The sequence below is a fragment of the Mya arenaria genome, chromosome 13, assembly GCF_026914265.1.
Source record: "Mya arenaria isolate MELC-2E11 chromosome 13, ASM2691426v1".
Lineage (NCBI taxonomy): Eukaryota > Metazoa > Mollusca > Bivalvia > Myida > Myidae > Mya > Mya arenaria.
This window is the reverse complement of record NC_069134.1, coordinates 30,541,326-30,565,479: the sequence shown is the minus strand read 5'-3', so window position 1 is coordinate 30,565,479 and position 24,154 is coordinate 30,541,326. Positions and strand designations below refer to the sequence as shown.

Below are 24,154 nucleotides of genomic sequence, written 5' to 3'. Positions count from 1 at the left end.
TGCTGTGTATCGTAACCGGTTTTTCGATCTTTCAACAAATCCACCGTGTATTTAAATCAGTGGCCTGGCGTTCAGTGTATCCATTGTGTATTTAAATCACTTTTTTGGCGGTCAGTGAATCCATAATGTATCTAATCTGGTTTAAGAAAAGTCAGTGAATATTCTGTGTATTTAAATCGGTTGACTGGCGTTCAGTGAAAACACTGTGTCTTTTAACCGGTTATCTGGCGGTCAGTGAAATTTGCTGTGTCTATAAACCGGTTTTCGGGCGGTCAGTGAATTCGCTGTGTCTATAAACCGGTTTTCGGGCGGTGAGTGAATTCGCTGTGTCTATTAACCGGTTTTCGGCCTGTGAGTGAATTCCCTGTGTCTGTAAACCGGTTTTCGGGCGATCAGTGAATTTGTTTTATCTTTAAACCGGTTTTCGGGCGGTTAGTGAATTAGCTGTGTATATTAACTGGTTTTCGAGCGGTTAGTGAGTAAACAGCGTATTTAAATCACTCCTTTTGCGGTCACTGAATATCTAAACCGCTTTCCGGGCGGTCGGTGAATTTACTGTGTATCTTAACCGCTTTAAGGGCGGTCAGTGAATCTACTGTGTATCTTAACCGCTTTGACGGCGGTCAGTGAATTTACTGTGTATCTTAACAGCTTTGACGGCGGTCAGTGAATCCATCGTGTATCTAAACCGGTTTTCGGAAATTCAGTAAAAATTCTGTGTATTTATACGTGTTTAAGGCGGACATCTTAACTTACTTTTATCCAAATGCATAATTAGTATTGGAATTAGTTATGCGCCACAAAACCGGAACATTTAGCTTTTTTGTTGGACTGAAAGTAAAACTTATATCTATGTTCGTTCCCTTATTTTTAATCTACATAACTGCAGAAATGATTTCCAGCAAAACTGAATAAAATATCAACATCTATTTTCGCGCCTATGTTTTCAAAACTAAAACATGCAGGAAATTAATGGTAAGCAAATCTAAAAGAAATTTTCGTGCCTTTATTTACAATTCTAAAAATGCAGAAAAAAATATTAAGCCTTAGGTCATATTTTCATTATCAGTACCATTATTTTTGTTTTTGGTTGACATATCTGCGCTTGTCAGATAAGACATTCAATAGATATGTGAGGTCAAATGCCGGTGTAGTTTCAAAATATGACATTTTCACGTCGGATCTTGACTTGGGATTAAATTTTCTCGCTGCGAAAATGCATATCCAAACATCGATTAGAGAAAATAAATTATTCCCTGTACCAACTCCAGTGCTACTTGACTACGCTATCAATCTTTGTACAAAGCTATCTCTAAAGAATAAACAATGATTTTGAGCTACCTTAGCGCAAGCTACCCTGTATAAACGGCATTTCTGCAACCTGCATTTCTTTTCGACCAGTTTCATTATTGTTTCGATAAGAATGCATTCCTTATTACGAATGTGGGGGTTAGTTAATTTATTTTGATATTTGTTTAAAAATGGCTTGTGTTTTTGTTTGAAAGATCTAAAATGCATCGATAAAAACAGAACGCTGGTGATATTGTAGCAAAATGAAATGCGCTTACTGAAAATGTTGGCGAACACTTCATACGATTGTTTTATGTTCCAGAGTAGGGGCGCTCATATTATATGCAAATAAGTTATTCTTCCGATTTCTTGAAATTGATAAAAACAAATGCTATACATTTTATTCGATATTCCTCTCATAAGTCTTAATTCGAATGGCTCTTTAAGGCCATTTACCATAAAATTACTGTGAAGAGATCAAACTTTTTATTTTATTTTATTATATATCTGTACAGAACATAGGAGGTCCATAAAATTACCAAGAAAAAGACCATTGTTTGACCAATATGTATGTATGTAGTTTTTTATTTTAAATTCAAATCGAGCCATACGAACTCAACGGGAAAGGAAACTTCATGGAAAATCAGCCTTGTATTGTCTTGTCTTTAACCACATAGTAATTTACGTATGACCTGTGTGAAGTGTTCGACCTTCTGTTGCTTCACCCAATCGCAAGTGCGTTGATAATTACATCACCGTAAAATCAGTGTTAGTCGAGTGTAATCCTATTGTCGCGGCTGTTTCGTAGCCAATGTCCTGAGCTCATTAGCCGCGTAACACCATCTTTCACTTCCGGTTTTTCAAGCAACCTCATCTGCGAGGACATGCAATAATCTGTAAACATGTCCATTTTTCTTCATTATGAAGAATATGGGAAAAGCCTTTTTAGCTTCTGACACAGTATATCAGGTAAGCAGTATGTTCTTTTTAGAACAGAAGACAGCCAACTGAGCAATTTTGATGACCTCAACCAGTTTCGGAAGCTCTTAAATGGTGGAAATGGTGCAGTAAATCGACACCTAGGACAGTTTTGCTTTCGTCTCTTTTCCTGAAGTTTCTATTGATTGAAATGCCTTATTTGATAGTGTTGGGCCTATTATAATACAGTCGAACCCCGTTGGCTCGAACTCGCTTGGCTCGATTTCCTCGTTCGCTTGAGCTGGATATAAAAGAACAATTTCTTTCAACAGAAGGTAATCATTTCCGCTTGGCTCGAATTTCCGAAGGCTCGATGTATTTTCGCCGGTCCCTATGAGTTCGAGGCAACGGGGTTCGACTGTGCAGTACATACAGACCAAATAGTGTTGTTCCAGTATACTCGTATGTCAATACGTTATTACTTTTGGTTTGCTCTTATTTATTACATAACAGTCAGACACTATTACATAACAGTCAGACACTATTACATAACAGTCAGACACTATTACATAACAGTCAGACACTATTACATAACAGTCAGACACTATTACATAACAGTCAGACACTATGGACGTGAAGCGTTGTTTTGTGGTTTGCATGGTGTCACATGATTTTTATGAATTGCTTATCAATATGGTAATTTATCATCATAACATATTTTTTTCTGCTGTTAGTATTGTTATGATTTTATGTAAACACAAATATCAGTACCGAAATGCTTATGAAGTTGACTATAGTTATGGTTAAAGTCAACAGAAGGAAAGAAAAGAAAAGCGTTAACAGTCAAAACTCGCTATGTTGTTAGGCACTCGGTCAATGCTTAGAGGTAACAAGCTAAATAGAAAAAGTGTCAAACTAAACCGAAAAAAGTTCAACATAAGCAACACATCGAGATAACAGAGTTCGACATAGAGAGTAAATGTTGTTGTTGCCATTATGTGTGTATTGGCTCGTCGGTGTTGTTATCATCTGGGCCCAATTTCTCGAAACGTCTTAAGCTTACAGGCTTAAGTAGCTTATTTCAATTAGCCAAAATACATTGTTAAAATCGACTTTGATAAATGAAAATGGTTCAATGTGATTATCGTACAGATAATTTCTATCTAACGTCTAAAAACTCATAAAGAAATAAGTATATCACATATTATAGTAAAACAAAGATAGTGAGCTTAGCTTAATCCTGTTATAAGTGATTTAAGAAGTTTCGAGCAATTTGTGCGAGTATTTTTCACATAAATGAAACGCTCTACATTCGAAACGACGTCGCTTCATGAATCTTATTATGATATATAAAATATGAAAAACAATTCAATGTACAAACTCAGTATATGGATAATTTACAAATACTAGTTTAAAATATTTAAAATGTTTAAAGTTTAGAACTAAATAAAGGCAAAATACATATCCGCAATCGTGACTTAGTTAACCCCTTGTGTGATTACCGAAATTGTTAAAATACCGAACTTAAATGAAATAATAAAAACACTTGAGCGACCCATGGCAGAGTGAAATAAACTTGAAGTATAGGGGGGTCTCGATTGATTTCTGTGTTATTTTACCAAAAGTGGCTTGTTTGTGTTTTTGATAAGACTTGTAGTACGGTCGGGTCGTATTGTCAAATTATACAATTAATCAGCAACGTTAGGGGTATGTCTTTTTAAAAAGGAAATTAAATATGCAAACATGTCAGCTATTGAAACTGGTCCCCATTATGCGTACTTTATCATCGTCATTTTAATCACAATGGTGAAACAATAATTGTTCGAATTCTAACTGGTATAAAATCGAAGCACATGACACTTAAAGACCTAGTTTAAGCCTTCTATAAGTGAGCCCCCACCCCCCACCCCCACCCCCCAAAAAGTGTATTTGTACACAACCTCTTTAAATTGATCTTAATCTAATTGCCTTATTGTCTTAGTATCCTGTTGTGCAGTTTTGAATGTTTTATTATAGAAATGGACCCTAAATGGCCCTGAGCCAATACACGAATACACAGGATATTGGCCCCTACTGTGACACCAGCGCAGTTAGCAGGAGATGCACAACAGGGGAGTTATCATGTCAAACATTCCTTAAACTAAGCCTTTAAACTGTTAAGATGCGCTCTTAGTCCCAAGTGAGATTTACCACAATTAATGATATTGTTTTGATATTCCAAAAATGTTCAGTAAATGTTGTTTGCGCTTCCTGCTATCAAATACACGGTTACAATATTGTTATCAGGAATAAATGTTGCCCATAAATGTATTATTTAGTAAGTTGATAAAGGTATATCAGTCAAAATAAATGTTTGTTATACATGTGCATGTGATTTTCATTAAGAGTGTCACTTCAACATAATTGAAATAAACATTATTCTTAAAATCGCTACCTTCTTCGTGAAACTACTTTTAAACAAACTACTTTAAGACAAATTTATGCGAACAAAGAAATTGTGGCTGAAAATACTTTCCATTACAAAGCAATAATATAATTATTTTGTATAGAATTCCCTGTATGCTGGTTAGATTTAATTGAAAATAAACAGACATTACATGGCGTCCCGCGGATGTTTCAATTAAACGAAAATGTTTATCCAAAATCTGTCATATTTGTCACATTCAGCAACTGTGCATTGTGAAGGACAGGATCAGGGGGGTAATGTAATTCGTGCCGACTTTGTCAGGTCCTTTTCTTTGGTCAAATGTAATACTCATTTTTATTTGCAGGATATTTAACAAAAGCTCAGTTATCAATTAAACATTGACTTTTTGATATGATAATATAGAACGCTTGTAATTTGGTAACAAAAATAGAAATTTTCATGAAATCATTTAAAACTGTTTCATTAATTGTTGAAGCATACACAAGTATATCCTTTATATTTGAATTAGATTTATGTGTAATAACAATTTCATACAGAACAGAGCAGAATAATTTCATAATTGGTAAGATACAAATTCCACAGAATGTCTAATACTCTTAAAGTAGCAAATTGGCATAATTTATTATCAAATTATTGCAAATGATTATGTCTGTTAGGGTGTAATTAGAAGAACGAGATTGTGTGTTATAAGTGAAAAGTTTACGACTTCTATACTGCAGATATCAATCAACCGGTGCCATTAGCAAAACATTAGAAAAGCGAACACGTAGTGCACTAGCTTTGTGATAAGTTTGGTATCTTGATCTTCAAACGTTTCTGCCTGCTCATGAATTTGCGATCGTATAAATCATATATAATTTCGTTTCCAATCTTATGTCGAAACAGTAGGCAACTCCAGTACGCTCCAAGATACCGGCCCGCTTTAATGCGATTTTAATGATTGAAACCCATTACTGACATAGTGTACTTACAGCGTGTGTAATGAAGTCCCTGATGGTAATGACTGATAAGCCCACAACCAATTTCTCTCCCAGGATTCTTCTTCGTATCTAGCTTTCGTGTCAATCAGGGTAGCACAATATGAACCATTCTTCACTTCTCTGTGTGATAATATCTCTATTTACCTGATACATTGACATCTTTGTTAAACTGACTCCTAATTACAAGCAATTTAACACCAGATAATATGTTAGATGTAATAGGTTTTCGACAACGTTATAAATTGAAGTAATAATGAGGCTCTTTTAATTGAATTACAAAATCGTATAAGAGTCTCATTTTGCATCATTATTTCTAATACAAGTTTATTATAAGAATTAGTTGCAACATACATTCTATATAAAACATGTTTTCAATGAATATTAATATTATTCTGAAAACCCCAAAATTATGTTTAATTACATCAATATTTCGAATACAAGTTCATTGGTATTAATTCCATCTTGCATACTTTATTCTACAGACGAACCCCGTTGGCTCGAACTCCAAGGGACCGGCAAAATACTTCGAGCCTCGGTAAATTTGAGCCAAGCGGGAATGCTTACCTTCAGTACAAATACATCCAATAGTTATAAATAAATTGTCCTTTAATTCCAATTCGGGCCAACGAGATTTTCGAGCCAAGCGAGTTCGAGCTAACGGGATTTGACTTATACACTTTCTACAAATATCAGCATTGAACTGGATAATGGGCTACATTTTTCATAACGTACATATATAGACGTTAACCTTGCTAATCTGCATACAGCACCGTTCGATTATGTTCATATGTTAAAGGTGCACTCTCACAGATTGAGCGTTTTAAAAACTTTTTTTTGTTGTTTTTTTTATCTTACAATGAGCCATTTTTTCGCATTTGTCTGAGAACCAGTGATATAAGATTGATAACAATGGGTCGGATCGCAGTTTTCATATGTACGTTCGGAAATTGATGTCTTATGCCAATAACTCATTTCATTTTAAGCGTTTGTAACGCATTCAGCCTAAAAACGTCAATTTTCGAACGTAGATATTAAAACCTGCGATCTAATATTTTGTCACTAATTTTATATGACATGTTTTCAGATGTTTACGTGAAGATTGGTTCATTCCATGACAAAAAAGTTGTCAAAAAGGTCATTCTGTCAGAGTGCAGCTTTAACACTGTTTATGCAACTTTCATAGAGTGTGTTGTTTATATATCTTACTTTTTCAAGCCACCAGCTCCTGTGCGACCATGGAGCAACATCCTAGATACACTGGAGTTACCCTCCGCCTGTCCCCAGCCAACAGAGGGTGTGGCCTACATCGAGTATCACGTGCCGGGATTCAACAGGACAAGCGAGGATTGTCTATACATGAACGTCTACCTTCCGAGGGTAAGGACATTATATAAATATTGACTGCCTGGAGGGTAACAGTGCATTGTGCCAACCTGAGGGAAATACTGCATTCGGAGCTCCTCGGCCAGTTTTATGGAAAACAACCTCGGGTGTATGCCGGTACTTTAGTTGAAGTAGTTCGTATATTTTTTTTATTATATCATTAATTAAATGTAGTGTTTTAGAGTTGTATTTATTGATCTAAGTTTAAATTGATTGCAAGTGAAGTGTATTATTGCAAAAATTATTAAGATTCCTAAGAGTTAAGTCATAAAGTTTAACTGCTAAATAAAATTACTCCGCGATCTACTTGCAGCGTACCGCTTTTTGAGTATGTAAACCACCCAAATCCGAGGTTGTTCTCGATATAAAAATGGCTGAAGAGGTCCGAATGGCCTTGAGGGTGACAGTGCATTTTGTCAACCTGAGGTAAATACTGTCCACCGAGGTTAAGTATACGAACAAAACACTCACATGACGTCACAGGGTTAGAAGTGAGGTTTAATATATAAAATTGTTTTGTTATATATTTTCCAGTGATTTATAGAGCTTTTTGGGTGAAAAAATATATACATTTTACTGTCTGAAAAGGTGAATAAATCATTATAATCCCAATCTGTTCAACACATTCACATTCTTAGTCATAAGTCGAAATATTTTGCGCCATTTCGTTTAACTTTAAAATTATAATGTAATCGCGGTTGATAGAAAATTGTGTTACCGTCTTCAATCACTTCAATTTTATTCCAACTGTTGTCGAATCCGTTTTTCGGATACATCCATGTAACTTTAAAAGTAAACCTGAAATAAAACTCCACTTTGTTAGATAGAATCGCTTATGTTTTTGCTTTGTACAAGTCTTAGATATCATATTGGATATTATTGTCGTATCTGTGATCAATAATTCAAAGAATCTACATGGACAGGCCCAGCAGTCAAAAAGTCAAATGTTAACCCTGTTTTGTGGCACAAGGTAAGGTGCCCAATTCAAAATAAGCTCCGTGCCTTTGAACAAGTTATTTCAGTATACTATCGCTTGTAAGTTGTCCATGGACTAAAGCGGGATGTACGTTATCAGTCAACCATAAGTAAAGTATTGTACATCTGCTGTCTCTACTTCTTTTGAGCATGAAATATCGGCTTAAACAAGAATCCCATTGACTAATTCCACAAATATGTACTTTACCCGCTACTTTCTTCTTCATGGCACACTTGTACTATCCCTGTGCTTGTTTTCATCCATGGGGGCTCTTACCAGAACGGTATGAGCGCAATATTTGTTATATCTTGACCCCACTAGTGAGTCCGTTTCTTTAAAACTTAACACAAATCGTGATTTCCTATTTCAGGGTACCCACCACCGCAATCTCCCTGTGCTTGTTTTCATTCATGGGGGCTCTTACCAGAACGGTATGGGTGCCATGTTGGATGGCTCGGTCCTCGCTTCTCACGGTGTCGTCGTTGTAACCTTTAACTACAGGCTTGGGCCCCTAGGTGAAAATTGCATTCTTGATTTCGGGCTGTATCTCGGTATTTGACTCGGGAATTTGTCCTTTAGTACATTGAACAAATTATATGCATGATGTTTATACTATAGATCAATTAAGCGTCTATGTCGCACGTCGAAAGAAACGCATGAATATGAGTCGTGGTCGATTGAGACTGGTAAAAATCTGACAAATGTTAAATACATGTAGTTAAACTTTTTAAAATGTCGGATATTGTTTAATAAAGTATTATATGCTGCATATGTATCCTTGCAATCATGTTTTCTGGTTTTAAAACTTTACTGTTATAAAACAATCTGCTATGTGTAGATTTATCCGGAATTTTTTAAAACAATTACGTTTTCATAGGATTTAAATTCATCTTTTTCATCCTATTTCTCACGTACAAAACATGTATGAACCATAGTCTTTTCGTTTTTCTATGACTGATCGCAAAATGCCAAAGCCATGGTGTTGTGATCGTTGGCAAAATGTTTGAAAAGTGTGTAATTCCTTTAAGGATTTCTAACGTCTGCGGACGACAGTATAACTGGTAACTACGGGATGCTGGACATGATAGCGGCCCTCCAGTGGGTACAGCGGAACATCGGTCACTTTAACGGCGACCCAAACCAGGTCACTATTGACGGCCACAGCGCCGGCGGCTGCAGTGTTGGGCTACTCCTTCTGTCTCCCCTAGCTAAAGGTTGGTCTAAACTTTGCTGAGAAGGTTGGCAGACATTTTTGGTCTAGCTAGTTGTAGTTGAAATCCGTTGGCTCGACGTCCTAGGGACCTGCGAGAATACTTCGAGCCTCGCGAATATCGAGCCAAGCGGGCATGCTAACATAAAGTCAAAAAGATAAATCCTTTACATCAATTCGAGCCAACGAGAATTTCGAGCAGAGGGATATCGAGCCAACGGGTTTCGACTGTGGTATGTTTGCAACGTCTCTGTCCACTTCAAAGAGGTTACACAACACACTTTTGTCAAGTAGTGAAAATTGCGAGAGACCAGCGTTAAGATTGAGATATTCGTGTCATTAACACATTTATATCTACCATTCCAACAGCTGTTGTGAAAACCTTTTCACCTGCTTTAAACAGGAATAGAAGCATAGACGAGTGTGTTGAAGGTTGCTCTTTACAGACTGATATTTTAGGTTTACGGTTTTAACAAATGAATCAATAAGATATTAATCTAAACTGATGAATTGTGTTTATATTTAAACAATTTAAACACTTAATCAAGATTGCGGTTGATGTTTGACGTCATTTTCAGGGAAAAGTAGTTGAAAACCCATTTTACAATTTCGTTGCTTATATTTACGAACGATGCATTAAAACATGGAAATAATTAAAAGAGGCATACAATAAAGAAAACAAAACTACGAAATGACGCTTTTCAAACAACCTATACGTATTTACACACGGAACTCGACGTGATACATGACGTCTGAAAGGCGTACGTTCTATCATAGCATCGTCAATGTATCTGATACATGCAAGTTTCTTTTTTGGAAATATATGTCGAGTCGTGAATCAATTTAATTTATATTTTTAAGCAATATATTCGAATAGTGTAATCTCTATGATATTCTTGGGTGGTATGCAATATTTGATCTTAATTGGGTCTAAGATTGATGTATCGTATCAGATTAGTCTAAACTTATTCATTTTACAACGATTGTGGAACAAGGTATTGCAACTTATTTTAATCACTCTCGTTGGCACGATGTTGCGCAAGAGTGTGGTCTAGTGTTGTGGGTACTCGGAGGAAACCCAGTTGTCCGACTTGGTGACCACATACCAAACTCACATGCACCCAGGCCGGAAATCGAACCCGGGTCGCCAAGGTAAGAAGCGAGTGCACTAACCACTGCGCTAACCAGACAACCATTATCGTAGCAGATTGTGTGTTACAAATAATCAGCCACTGCAGTGAATGAAGTCAATGATGTGTGACTGTTAGATTGACCTAAGTTGCATACTGAATACCACCTCTTGTTTCATTACAGGTCTGTTCCATCGAGTAATCCAACAGAGTGGCTCTCCACTTGGTCATTGGTCGGTCTCACGCCACCAACGGGGACCTACCTTCGTTTATAACATTTTTACTTCCTCGATAGACTGCCATCGAAATTCTTCCAGTGAAACCAAGCGCTGCATCCAGGCGCTAGACTCGCAGACGCTTGAACATATAATTATGGAAGAATTTGAGGTGAGATCATGGATGTTTGTGAAATTGTGAGCATCTTCGATGGTGAAAGTAGCTATGCGTTATACACAAAAACGTGAATTACTATTCAATGTAATTTGTATTATATTTATTTTTATTATCTCTAATACTTCTGTTGCGTTTCCGCTAACATGACTAATTGATATTTTTGTCGACATTTTATCCGTAAGATCGCTCGGTCGGTTGTTCGGACGTTTGTTCGTTCATCCATTCACTGTTTGATTGATTAGCAATTTGTATTCAATTATTTGAAATATGGTCCTTTGTCAATGTGTTCATTATATTATTTCATTTTGCGAATTTTTTGGGCTTTTTAAAGCTGCACTCTCACAGATTGAACGTTTTCACAACTTTTTTTTATTCTTTGTCTTGGAACGAGCCAATATTTGCGAAAATGCATTAAAACCAGTTATATAAGATTGCTGACAAAAAATTAGATCGCAGATTTTTATATTTAAGTTAAAAAATTGATCTTTTATGCATTTTTCTTAAACCGTTAGTAACGTTTAAGCCATAAAACATTAATCTTCGAACGGAAATTGCGATCCGGTCATTTGTAAGTAACCTTTTATCGCTGGTTTGAAGGTAATTAAGCAAAAAATAGCTCTTTCCAAGACAAAAAATAAAAAAAAGTTGTAAAAATGGTATATATCTGTGAGAGTGCAGCTTTAACGATTCATTATACTGTCTTTTAGTGGATGACGTCGCTGACGCCGCTATACCGACCGGTGGTCGACGGCCACTTCCTACCGGACACGCCCGAGCATCTGGTCACTTCCGGTGCCTTGAACGTGAACTCAATCCTCACTGGGGCCACTAAGGACGAAGGGTTTACCGCAGGTAAGGTGACGGGAGTATTAACAGTAATACAAATGAAAACAACCTGTGTATCCTGTATTGATTACCAGCTTCTATTTTTCGTATGATGATAGGTATTTTGGCAAACAGTGTACCGTATAGTCATTGGCTATATTGGAATCTTAATCAACTGGTTATCAGGCACATTATTATAGATTATTGCAATGTTTGACTAAAAGTATTGGGGGGTTTTCGATACAGAAATGTTTTCACCCCTAAAAATTTACGAAGTGCTATGTGCTGTATTATTAGATTTATTGTACAGCGGCTATATATATGACCAAGAGGAACTGAGTTCTTGAGAACATTCATCTATTAGTCTTTAATGATCGACCTTAGAGGTAGTAAGCCAGTTACTTATGGCTTTCAACTAAACGCTCTTATAAAATATAAAAATATCATTATAAAATTAATATTTAAAAAAAACACACACACTAAAAGTAAATAATGAAAAATAAAATAACTCGTCATAGTTTGTTTCCTTTCACTAGGCAGATTTTTTTATCTATATGGTCAGCAATTGGTCAGCAGTATCCTTATATTTCTATATACATAGCTTTTTGGTCAGCAATTGAGCACGACCCGAAATGGCGTTACTGTTAAGTAGGTGTCAATGCTGGGAAGGGGCAAAGCAGGACCGTATTACACCAAAAACAACCAAGTCCGAAAAGATTATGTTCACTGTTTTAAGCGTTTTGGTCGTTGTGCTTTCCCTTATTATCTCTCTTACTTTTCTGGAGGAATCGTTCGTGGGGAAATACAATTCTTCACCATATCAACAATTAGAGATCTAAAAAGTTCCCTCCTTTATTTTATTTGACCAATTTAACAATGACCAATGCGGTTTCCAGTTTATGTTCATAATGACCAATCAAAAATCCTAATTTTATTCAATTCATTTCACAGGAAGTCAGGGTGATTTTAGACGGCCTAACGGCCGAAAAACGATGCTGCAATTTGAGTACTTTTGTGGTTGGTTTTGCATAATACATTTTCCAAATGCTCTTTTCGCAGGGCAATTAGCACTGTCTGACAATGAGACAGCATTTGTGTGGCATCATAGAGGAGATATGAATATGTTGAAACCTTAGTGCCTACACCAACGCCAGACTGACAAAGTTATTTCTCTCACGGTGGCAGTTTCAGAAAATAAAAACACATATATTTTCACCCACTTGCTCTTATAGATTTTAAGGCATCAAAAATTTCAAATTAAAGCAAGCAGCGTAAAATTGATAGATTTTTCAAAAGATGGACGTTAGTGTAAAAATGGATTTGAGATGAATTGTAGATATTCATCTGGTAAATTTCAAATACAAATGGCGTACCACGTGAGAAGTTATACTTTTTACGATTTCATCTTTTTGCCGATCATACCGAGTATGAATCTATTTACAAGCATTGTTTAACGGGTACTACTGAATTGCTAGGTTTCCCAAAGAACTTTTCGCATCGTTTTATTAATGCACAACGAGCATCCTTGCCAACGTTTCAATTGGTAAATGCATTTGTTTAGTATATTTCACAAAAATATGTAATTTCAGCTATCCCATTAATCAAGTTGTTCGGCGTGGGTAAAACCGGCTACCGAAAGTTGCTTTCGTTGATGAACAGTTTCCGAGGCGACCTACCGGAAATAAACGGCGTTGTTGGTAAGTCTTGTTACGTATATGCCATCTTACTTCAATATTGTTTTAATTTCTGATTTATTTTATTACCTTTAATAACTATCCAGTCTTTAAGGGCACCTGCCAGTGGCAGTAATTGTAGTATGTAGTATGTGTTATTATTTTCATGTTTGGTGTCGGTTTTGTATTTCATACATTTATTTAAATGACGCTAAACTGGACTAAGACCGCTCTCCATAACTACCTACTTTGTCCTTACATTGGTTGGACAGTAAGGCGTCATGTCAACTGTACCTGACACAAAAGCATCTAAATCGTGTTTCGCGATTTGTACTTGTACACCGGAATTTGTCATTTTACCAAATACATGGAGTGTAAACTTACGTCCAAGCACTATTTTGGGGTTTTATATGAGGGCATCGTTTTTTATAACTATGTTTTATGTTTATTACACAATTGGAGCGTTCTCCCCATATATGGAGTTGAAGGTCGTGAAGGACTAAAAATCAGTGTTATCTTGCGTGCAAATTGGTCAATTGACTGTAGAATATAGGACATTTATTAAGTGTTGTCTGACCTTAAAACCGTTCTATAGGCATTAAGACAAGACAAGTCTTTGCAATTTGCTTTAAGCATACGGTAAAGTACAACAAAATTAAGGAAAAAGACTTGGTTTATATTTTAGATAATTAGCTTTTAACTTGTAATGAAAAGCAGCCCCAAGCACTAATGAAGTGACATTTTTCAATAAATTTCAGCGTAACAAAATGAGACAGTAATTAAATGGCAATGATTCGCGAACAATTTGCCCCATATCTCGTATAAATGTCTCGCTTGGCAGTAATTTGTCTGCGAGTTGTACGGCTTTACTATCATCGTAGTAAATGTGTTTACTAGAAAGAGGGTCGACCCAAAATAATACTGGTTACATAAACCTTCCAATCGAAAGACGTCGAAACAGGCAGGACGAACCTTCCAACATTAGTTTCGCTGCTAGTGTCAAGTATTAATATGCGTTATCAAATTGGTCAAAAAATGCACGGCCGATCTCAACAGACACAAACATACTGCGATATTACTAAATGACACGGACGTGCCCAGCAGTAAACAAAACTCACTTTCACTTTGTTTAATGGCGCAAAATCAAAGGCCGAATCTTTTGGCCATCATCGGGCGTACAACAAAATATCGTAAGATCAAGAAAGTCAGCTGTACACTAACCGGATGCAAAATATTAAAAGCAGGTTTAAGCTTAAGCTACGCTTTCACAGGTTGAACGGTTTGACAACTTTTTTGTCTTGGAACGAGCCATTTTTTGCGAAAAACCACAGAAAAATGACTGATGGCAATAAATCAGATCGCAGGTTTTCATATTTATGTTAAAATTAAGGGCGTAGACTTTTTGTTATGACGTGGAAGAGCATCACTACCTAATATAGTTAATATTGTTTTTCCCAAATGAATAAAATTAAATAGAACTACTTAAATGATACCCTAAAGGTCATCTGTACCTTGCTACAATACACCATGTTCGAAACCCCATCCTATTCATATCCTATCATATAGGTTATGAATACGCTGGGGTGCCGAGGATGCAATACACAAACTATCAGAAAAAATCAGAAATAAATGACGTTCGAAACGAACAGGATGACCTTTCAGCATATGAGTTTCGTTTACGGTTACCTACGTGACCTAATGGTTATGGCGTCCGCCTACTGAGCGGGAAGTCCCTGGCCGCGTTATACCGAAAGAGTTGGTACAAGTAGCTCCCTTGCCTGGTGTACGGCATTTAAAGGGTAGTGCTTGGAAAAGTGGTGTACTCAGTATTAGTTCAACCCAGGAAAGTTGTATCCCGTGTATCTGTGCTTTACACCGAGCACGTTAAAGAACCAAGAGGTAATAAATAAACACATTAAACCTACTGATCTAAAATGTTATAAATTTATTTCAGACTCTGTGTTGAAAACCTACATTAAATTGGGAATGAAAGATATCTCTGATGACGAAATTCAAAGTAATTTTGCTGAGGTAAGTTTAAATCGTTACTTGATCGGACGTTTAATAATACTGTCCAACTCTTAAAGTTAAGCATTTTATACTAAAGGCTTTCCACAACATATGTGTTTATGTTTTAGAACCACTTTTACAACGTGTATCTTAATTGCGTTTCAAAATCGAGACTATGCAAAACAAAACACGTAAATGTGCCCATTCACTGTGCAACAACACAACTTTAAATTACAACCACTGTTTAAACTCTAATTTAAATATATGCATGTATGTATGTGAAAGTGTGAACAATTTGAGACTGTTAAATAATAGACACGTTTAATGAAGATTGTAATGTCCACCTAAATGTACGTCTATCATTGTCTTAAGTGGTAATTTAAGATCATTATATACGGATAGTGTGCTATAATTTTTTCCTGAATTTCCCCAGTCTTCATATTGGTCGCCCCTCTTTCTGGAAATGTGTTCATCCTTTCTGCTTCCCCAAGGTGTAGCTCCTTGTGTCCGTATTAACTTACGACTTGAGACTGATTTTCAGACTGTGGCTCATAATACTGAATTCTTAAATGTTTCAAGATATCTATCTCAAATTACTTTTTAAAACAGTTGAGTGCCAGATTGTAGAACAGTTTATTCGCGGCAGATGCAGCAAATTGTACCATCGTTGCTCTTGTTATTACATTTTTAAAACAATATTAAGATCTTGCTTTTCTGAGTCTGAGTCTTTAACTTATTAAACTGAAGACGTTAGTGAATATGGGACCAGTTTTCGGTATAAGTAGAGGTAGTCACGGTGAACATACCACGTGGTTAAACCATCATATGTATACAGACACTTCATCCGTATTTCGGACATTTTTAGGCCGGGCAATATCGATATACAGTAATTTCTTTTCTACGATGATTTGCAAAGCAAAGGTAAATGAAAGATGATTGCATTTATAGTTTGTGTTCGTGGACACATCCTTACAAAACCATTTCCCAGTAAAACATTAAAGCGTGCGATTGTGAAAATGTGTTACTTTTTTGCTTGTTCCTCTTTCTAAATTTTGCTACCGAATAGTTAGTTCTTCATGGGCTTTGCCTATTCATTCCTGATCATTACCCTATCACCATGTGCTTTGTTCAGTACCATTGGTCATCTTTGTGAAATAAAAAGGGGAAAACACTCAATTCCAGATTTATGTCCGAAATATATGTATATATTAACAACCACGTGATATGTAAAGCCTCGGTACTTGCCAACAAAATATTGACGTGGGCACTACTAAAGAAGCTTAAAAACAACGAGAAAGCTGACACGTCCCTTATAATTGGAGATTAAAAACGCAATATCTATAATACACCATGTCTGATGTTCCAGAATGTAAAATCTAGGTTAATGATTCAATATTACAGGATATCAGGTATTAACTTTGGAGTTCATGGTGTACAGACAGAACTTCTTTAGTTCCGATTTTACATATCTGATTTTGAATCTTATTGAACTTTCAACAAAAGGCATGTTGTTGACTTAACCTGTGTTTCACAATTCCATCAGCTGTTTAAATAAGATTGAGGTCGGCAACAAGACACTACTACTGGCACATTTGCACCATACGCCAACTATTAGCTACTTTAAGAGCTTTCCACATTTACAAAGTGGTGGGGAATGCCAAACTTTTAAAAGTTTCAAAAGATGCTATTTTATTAAGATTTGAGGTATAATCGTTTTCAATGGTACGAACTCTATATCGTTTGCATATCTACAAAAAGGGTCTTCCAAAAATATGAGTATCTTATTTTAGTGTCAACATGTTCCGGTCTAAATTATCAAACAATGTAGACTGTCCCTAAGCAGATATGTATAGGTTGTTGAGGGCGACATTTAAACGAAGTCATTCTTATATATACAAATGAACCATCTAAAATGTGTTTCATTCAGAATTTGAGTGATTACTTTATTGTCTTTTGCCAATAGTATATGCAGTTCTGTCAATTTGTTGCAATAAAGACATTCGTGTCGCATCCTGCATACCGGGGTTGCTTTTGCTCAAGTCGGTTTTAACGATTTGGACATTGACCTTAAAGCACACGAAGCGACAGATTTGTTTTGTTTCTTATCTACACGTCAGCACATGTCGTTGGGCGATTTTGTCATTAATATATGGATACTATTTTCTTGTTTTGATTCAGATTGTTGGTGACTACTTTATCACGGCGCCGACGCACCTTTTTGCGGAGCGGCTGTCTTTACGTAACGTGTCCGTTTACCTCTACAACTACGAGTACCGCTCCGTATTCGACCCGTGGGAAGGTATGAAAACAATTGAAATGATAAATATTGTAATTGGCAAAAGCTAGTGGGTGGTCTTGGTAAACTTATATTAATCATAGTTTTTACATACATGTCATATAGTTTGCCAGTTTTGATATGATTAATATTTGCCATCGAAATCAGTCCCTAGCATTTCAGAAATTGTTCATACTCAAGCTAGTACAATTGTGTAAATACCGATAGAAGACAAACTATAAATAACAAGGTAATTTTTTTATCTGGTCTTCATATCAATTTAAGTGATTTCAAGGTTGATTTATTGGAATATTTTAATTGTTCTCACACTATATATATACTTATTTGCAGGCGTGATACACGGGGCTGAGCTGTTCTACCTGTCCGGTTGTCCGTTCACGGGCAGTAAGAACTTTAGATATGATGAAAATGACAAGGAGATGTCAAAACTTCTCCTATTGCTATGGACAAACTTTGTCAAGCAAGGGTAATCCTCTAACGTTAATAGTTATTGTACCATGTTTGAGGGTGTTCTGTTTTGTTTTCATCTCATTAACTGCAATATTTACCATGATGATAATAAGCAACGATTTTCACTTATATTGCTCGCTTTCGTCCTTGACAACAATGTTCAAACCATGTACGTCACCCGCAACATTCTTGTTGCAATTATACACTCTGGTAAAACGCGTGTCTTTAAGGCCACTTCGGCCATTGTTTACAGTATAAAGTGTATTTAAATACCATTATAAAATGTATACACCTACAAAGAGCAATTATTTTTAAATTAAACTGTTATGAGATAATTATCTGAACTTTTAAATGTACTACAGTTGTCTCGTAATGTTTATTACTTACTCGCTGTATTTTAACACTGGTCGAAACCTTAACGCATGATTGATGTTCAGCTACATGTAACTCGGGTTAAGTCTCAACTGTGCAGGAATGTTTACACGAAAATTATGATATAACGAGTTAATCCTCTATGTTGCATTTTTATCAAACGGCTGCGGTATGATAGATAGAAATAACTAGCTGTTTTGCATGTATTTCCAATCACTGTCCATTCCTAAGATGAATCTATCGAAGAAAACAACTAGTGCACTTACCATGCAATTATATACCTATCACTCTTTCAGTAAACAATACTAATAACTATTTTATACGTGTAAAGCTTAACTGCACCTAACGCAATATAACAGTTTCTCATTTGCAAAATATAAATATATATATATATATATATATATATATATATATATATATATATATATATATATATATATATATATGTTCACATTTTTCAGAATGTTTGTTGTAATTTTGGTTTAAATGATTTTATTTTTTCAGCGTTCCAACGCTGGAACCAAGGGCGCACTTTGCATTTCCCAAGTTTAATACCAGAACAAAGCCTTACGCCAGAATAACGTCATTACAAAAACCAACAATTATATTTGCACAAAACCTACGAGGAGACAAAATGTCATTTTGGAACAAGAAAGTGCCAGAAATGTTTAAAGAAGAAATGAAACTCAAGACTAGACATTATGAAAATATTCAAATATCAACAGCGGACAACAAGGACTCTGTGTACTTTTCTTTGAGAACTGATAGAAACACTTGGATTCTGACATCAGTTTGTATATGTTTGTCGGTATTAACGATAGCATTGACCGTCGGGTATTATAAAATGAGACGAGAGGTAAGTAGACTGTTAAGACAAAACAGCACGTCCAGTGCCGAACGCATGCTACCTCATCCGAGCAAAGTTTGACTGTAGGAACACAAAGAAGTCGAATAACATGTTCGCTTACGTGTTACCGTTTTCTCGGCTGGCACGAGACGAAAAACCGTGGCTGCATTTTATGTAAAAGCGAAGACCAATAAAGGGCTGAGGTCAAGATCTACCAGTATTTGACCGCCTGAACCAGGCCCGATTCATTCGGTCTCCATTCGCAATCTGACTAACATTCAAAGTCAATTATAAGTGCACCACATCTGTTAATACAGGTGACATTAACATTCGTGCGATATATTTATGTACAGTCAATTGTATATACATAGACCTTTTTGGTAATCCACACTGTTGTATGACATATCATCATTCGTTTATTATAAAATTAATTGGTGCAGACGTATTTGCTGTTCAAAGAACCAGGCAAATTAAGGAACTATTGTTTATAAATTAAATGAATTAAAAAGAGTCTGATTTCAAAATGTGTTATCCAACCGCAAAAATATGTCAAATCGTTACTTTTAGGGTGTGTGTGTTCATAATTATGTCATGAACTTAGGTCACCCTTAAAAAATGAATATTATTGCAAAAACAAACGTGTGGTTTCATAAGCATTTAAATTATTATTAACTTCTTCTTTATATTTTGCAAATGACTAGAATCTAGAGTAAGGATATTACTTTTATCTGTTCCGATATTTATCTAGACATGATTAATCTAGGACATTTATGAGTGCGATGATTAACCAGTCCAGCTGTCGACATTTTATCCTGCAGACTGTGACATAGAATAGGATATATTTATATCGCAAAGACGTTGCATTACAAGTTTCTTTTATATGTTACAAGTACGATACAAATTAAAATTTCGTCACAAGAGGATACCTGTGGAGTATCCGCGCCATATAGGGAAGGTGAAAGGGTTTTGTGCTTAAATCGAGGACTTATGGTATAAAAGACTATCATATTTGTGTCCATTCCATAGAAAATGTAAAACAACTTGTTCAGTACATGGAAAATAACTATTTGGGGGTATATTATTACATGGCACTTGTGATTGTCTAAACTCTTTGGGGTTCTTGTGAAATTTCACCAATAGACATTCGTAGTTATATAACTTGACCATGATACACTACACAAGATGTATTTCTGTGGATCAAGAGAAATATTTACTCACGAAAAAACGCAAACAATAGACATGTGCAATACATTTTTAAATATCAAAACATGTATATTTGTGTAGGGGTTTGTGCATTCGACTTCTCCTTGTGTCCAGGAATTGTCTTATATATCTTTTTTAATCAAATGTTCTGCCATATAAAAACAGATTGTATTAACAACTTTTTAGTCAATTTTGATATCATTTGAAGGTGACACATTTATATAGTTAATCACCTTGGTTCTGCAGTATACGAAACACCAAATACAAGACAAATAAAATCTGAACCAAAGTGCAGCTATGCAAAACAAAATATTCTATAAATACTGATACTTAATTGGTTTGATCTTGAGAAGCAGAAATTCACTCTTTCTTTAACAACAGCTAATATATAGCTGATATTGTGATAAAGTTTGCCAAAGTCAAAGATTCAAGTTAGTTGTGCAGTTAGGAAGAGTATTTTGTAAATGTCATGTGCCATCATTTCCTATTTGTTTAATGTATGTTATATGGTTGTGAAAACTATGTACATTCCCATTATATAGAATAACATGCCGTTGACATTTTGTGAACATGTTTTACTTGTTGTGGTATAGTTTGATTATTAAAAAAGTTTAAGGTGTGAAGTTTCATCATTAATTACTTTACCCTGGATGATGGTACGATCATGTTAATATATATTTATGATTTTCATAATAAAAATTGCAAATAATTTATTTGGACTTGTTTTTGGAACATACTGTTGGACTACAGACATGTCCATGTATATATATAAGACTATAAGTTATGTGTAGCAATTAAATTCTGGTTACCAGCATTATTGCGATATTAAACACCTAAATTTGGTAGTTTGCTCCCGCAGGACAAGTGTCCGCGGTAAATAACTATATAGTATCGAACCAATTCAAAACCTCGTATTTACGGGGTTTAAAAAGCGAAAATAAAGTATTTCGGTGACCAAATTTGCAAGGCTAGACAGCATTAAATTTTGATATCAAAATCAATAGATCGTTCGTTTTATAAAGTTTTTGAAATGAATGCGAAATAAGTTCAGTAAATCTACTAAGTTGACACACAAACGTCCGATTTAAACTATTATAATTTGTTTTTATCTCTAGTTATATACAATTGTTTTTTCACTCAGTTGCAAAAAGTGTGTAGTTTGTAAATTTTGTTAATATCTCCTTTTGGATCAAACGTTTCGGTCTAAAATTTAAAACACCCCTTTAATCAACATTTGCATTGACATTTACGATAGGAATTGGGCTACATTCAATTGAATTGAAATTATGTAATTTCGAACGATTTCCTCTTGCAACTTAAGGGAATATCTTATCTGTTTTAACAAAATGCCAAGAATAATTCTTCTTTCACTGTGACAACGTTGCGCACATCAGCAGTGCGTCTGGATGCCATATAAATACAATTATTCGCCTTCGTGAACGTTTTCAAAAAACAAGTGTGTCGCAGATCTGAACAGATCGGCAGATCCAGAGACACGAACGCAAGAACGGACTACTTAACATACCTGCAATGTCGCTTTAAGACAGAGCCTAGGGGCAGTTTAATACAGTGTAATTCTTATTATTGCCATTTTATATGTATCAGTGAGTTAATTCAGCTTATTGGCCAGTTATTTTACAGTCCAATACATAACACTCGGATTCTACTCTTAAACATATGTAAGATCTAAATTGGTTATTGACCGAGTACGGCAGTATTCCAAGGCTTTGATAAGTTTACCGATTTGCGTCATCTTAGGCAAGTTAACGTGCCTTTTCGACCAAGGAGATCGTATGTGGGGTCAATGCTGTTATGTACAGCGCAATTGTGCTGCTAATTTACAGTGGGAACGACGTCATTTGCGCTGGGGCAGCGACATTTGGCACGGGCTCTATTTTCAGACGAACGAGGCCGAAGGGTGAGGTCAAGAGGTTATAGTAACAACCTTGAACACCCTGTCATTCATAAATGTAATGATATTTATTCTGACGTTGTTTAACCTCACATTCAGTCTGTGCACGGCCTTATCGTTGCTTGCATTAATAGTAGGGGTTATCATATCATACACAATATTAACCGAACAAAAACCCATCAAAACTTCAAAATAAAGAGACATTCGTAATGTCATATGTATTGCAGTGAAAGGTCTCGAGTCCACAAACGCAAATTTCAATACAAATGCAATAGCGACATGGTATATCAAACAAACTAAACAATACAATACATTGAAACGTGAAAAATAGCGTATAGCTACACGTCTTAGATTTTAATTTTCAAAATATCTAAGCAAGTAGGAATCGAGAATACATCAAAACAACAAGGGCTGAAACTTTTTGTAATCGTAGAATACATTTTAAAATACAAATAATTGCATGTACACATTGTTTTCTTCGAAGTTCGAGAGCAAATGAACATAAACTGAATTTCTTCCCCGATAGTATAAACATTGTTCGTTATCCGTACACGTCTTATGTTTTCTCGATCTATAATTTCATCTCTGCCGTTTTCAATTGCTAAATCGTGGAAAGAACAACGAAAGTTTGATACAGTTGTCATTTTAGATAGACGACAATTTTAGCAAACTTTTAAAATGTCTGTAATAAATCGATTTCGGGGATTCATTTAAAGTAACACTCGTATCTAAAATCAATTCATGCACATGTATAACAAACATACATTTTGAGTGATACACCTTTATTACTTACTAAATAATGCATTTATGGAAAATATTAATTACTGATAACAAGATTGTAACCGAGTATCTAATAGCTGGAAATGCACAAATATTAAATAATTGGTTGGATTTACAGTGATTAACTATCGTCATGTAAGGTAGAAATACCGTGTTCCCTGCACCTTTTCTCTAATCAAGCAAGGTATCCTTTATAAGAACCATTGTTATCAGCATGTATTCATCCTTTTCGGTAAATTAAAACAATTGGATTAATTGTGGTACATCATATTTTGGAGTAAGAGTGCATCTTTAACATTTCAGACTTAGTGTAATGCACAATCGCTAGTTGTTATTTTTTATTTCAACATGAGATCTACAGCACCACCATATTTAAGCAGTTTGCACTTTTTACCCCAATCATTATTCGTTGGAAAATCTATAACTTCCATTTATATAAAAAATGCATCTGAAATAGAGCAGAAATAGCTCTATAGTTTGATTTCAATCATGTGAATACTTCTCTTCAAATTATTCATAAACTGAAGACTGAAGTTCACATTGAGTGTATCTATGCTTTCAAAACATGTCTCTACTAAAATGTATTGAAAACAGATTTGTAAAGACTATTATATACATTCAAAGGAGCGGAAATTATGAGACTCCCGTATTCCTGGAACTGACGGTCTGGAATTAAACGCTGTCCTGATTTTAAAGGTTAAGATGTTTTTAATTATGTAGCATCATTCATCGTGCATACAGATTACGGTTACTGTGTCAGTATTCGCGAGAGTGATGATAATAAGATAACAAAAGTACACAGTACAAGCTTAAAATACTTCAATTGTGTCAATAAATGCCAAGCAAGTAATACAATTTATATCGATAGATATATCTATTCCCGCGAACACCATACTTTAATATTAAACAAATGGCCGTTTTTAAAAAATATGTTCACATGTGATCCTCTACGAATCCAAGATTTGTTTCATTATGATGGTTTTACCTCAATGTGAAGGGCGATACTTTTTATGTTATTGCGCAAAAAAAAACAATATGGCCACCGTGTTTGTCCGAAACTCGTTTTGACTAAATGAAA

General features: G+C 35.4%; 1 protein-coding gene across 1 annotated transcript in view; it reads left to right on the top strand.

The window, feature by feature from the left end:
* The window catches only part of LOC128213278 (carboxylesterase 1C-like), a 28,502-nt gene extending 7,426 nt beyond the window's left edge, over positions 1 to 21,076 (top strand). The window contains exons 2-11 of the mRNA XM_052918874.1: positions 6,832 to 6,993; positions 8,346 to 8,490; positions 9,004 to 9,189; positions 10,500 to 10,702; positions 11,416 to 11,560; positions 13,123 to 13,230; positions 15,161 to 15,237; positions 17,395 to 17,515; positions 17,843 to 17,978; positions 18,839 to 21,076. Of these exons, the coding sequence (XP_052774834.1) occupies positions 6,832 to 6,993; positions 8,346 to 8,490; positions 9,004 to 9,189; positions 10,500 to 10,702; positions 11,416 to 11,560; positions 13,123 to 13,230; positions 15,161 to 15,237; positions 17,395 to 17,515; positions 17,843 to 17,978; positions 18,839 to 19,262 (1,707 nt within the window). The 3' untranslated portion in view covers positions 19,263 to 21,076. The remainder of the gene's footprint in view (positions 1 to 6,831; positions 6,994 to 8,345; positions 8,491 to 9,003; positions 9,190 to 10,499; positions 10,703 to 11,415; positions 11,561 to 13,122; positions 13,231 to 15,160; positions 15,238 to 17,394; positions 17,516 to 17,842; positions 17,979 to 18,838) is intronic.
* The last annotated feature ends 3,078 nt before the right edge of the window (positions 21,077 to 24,154 follow it).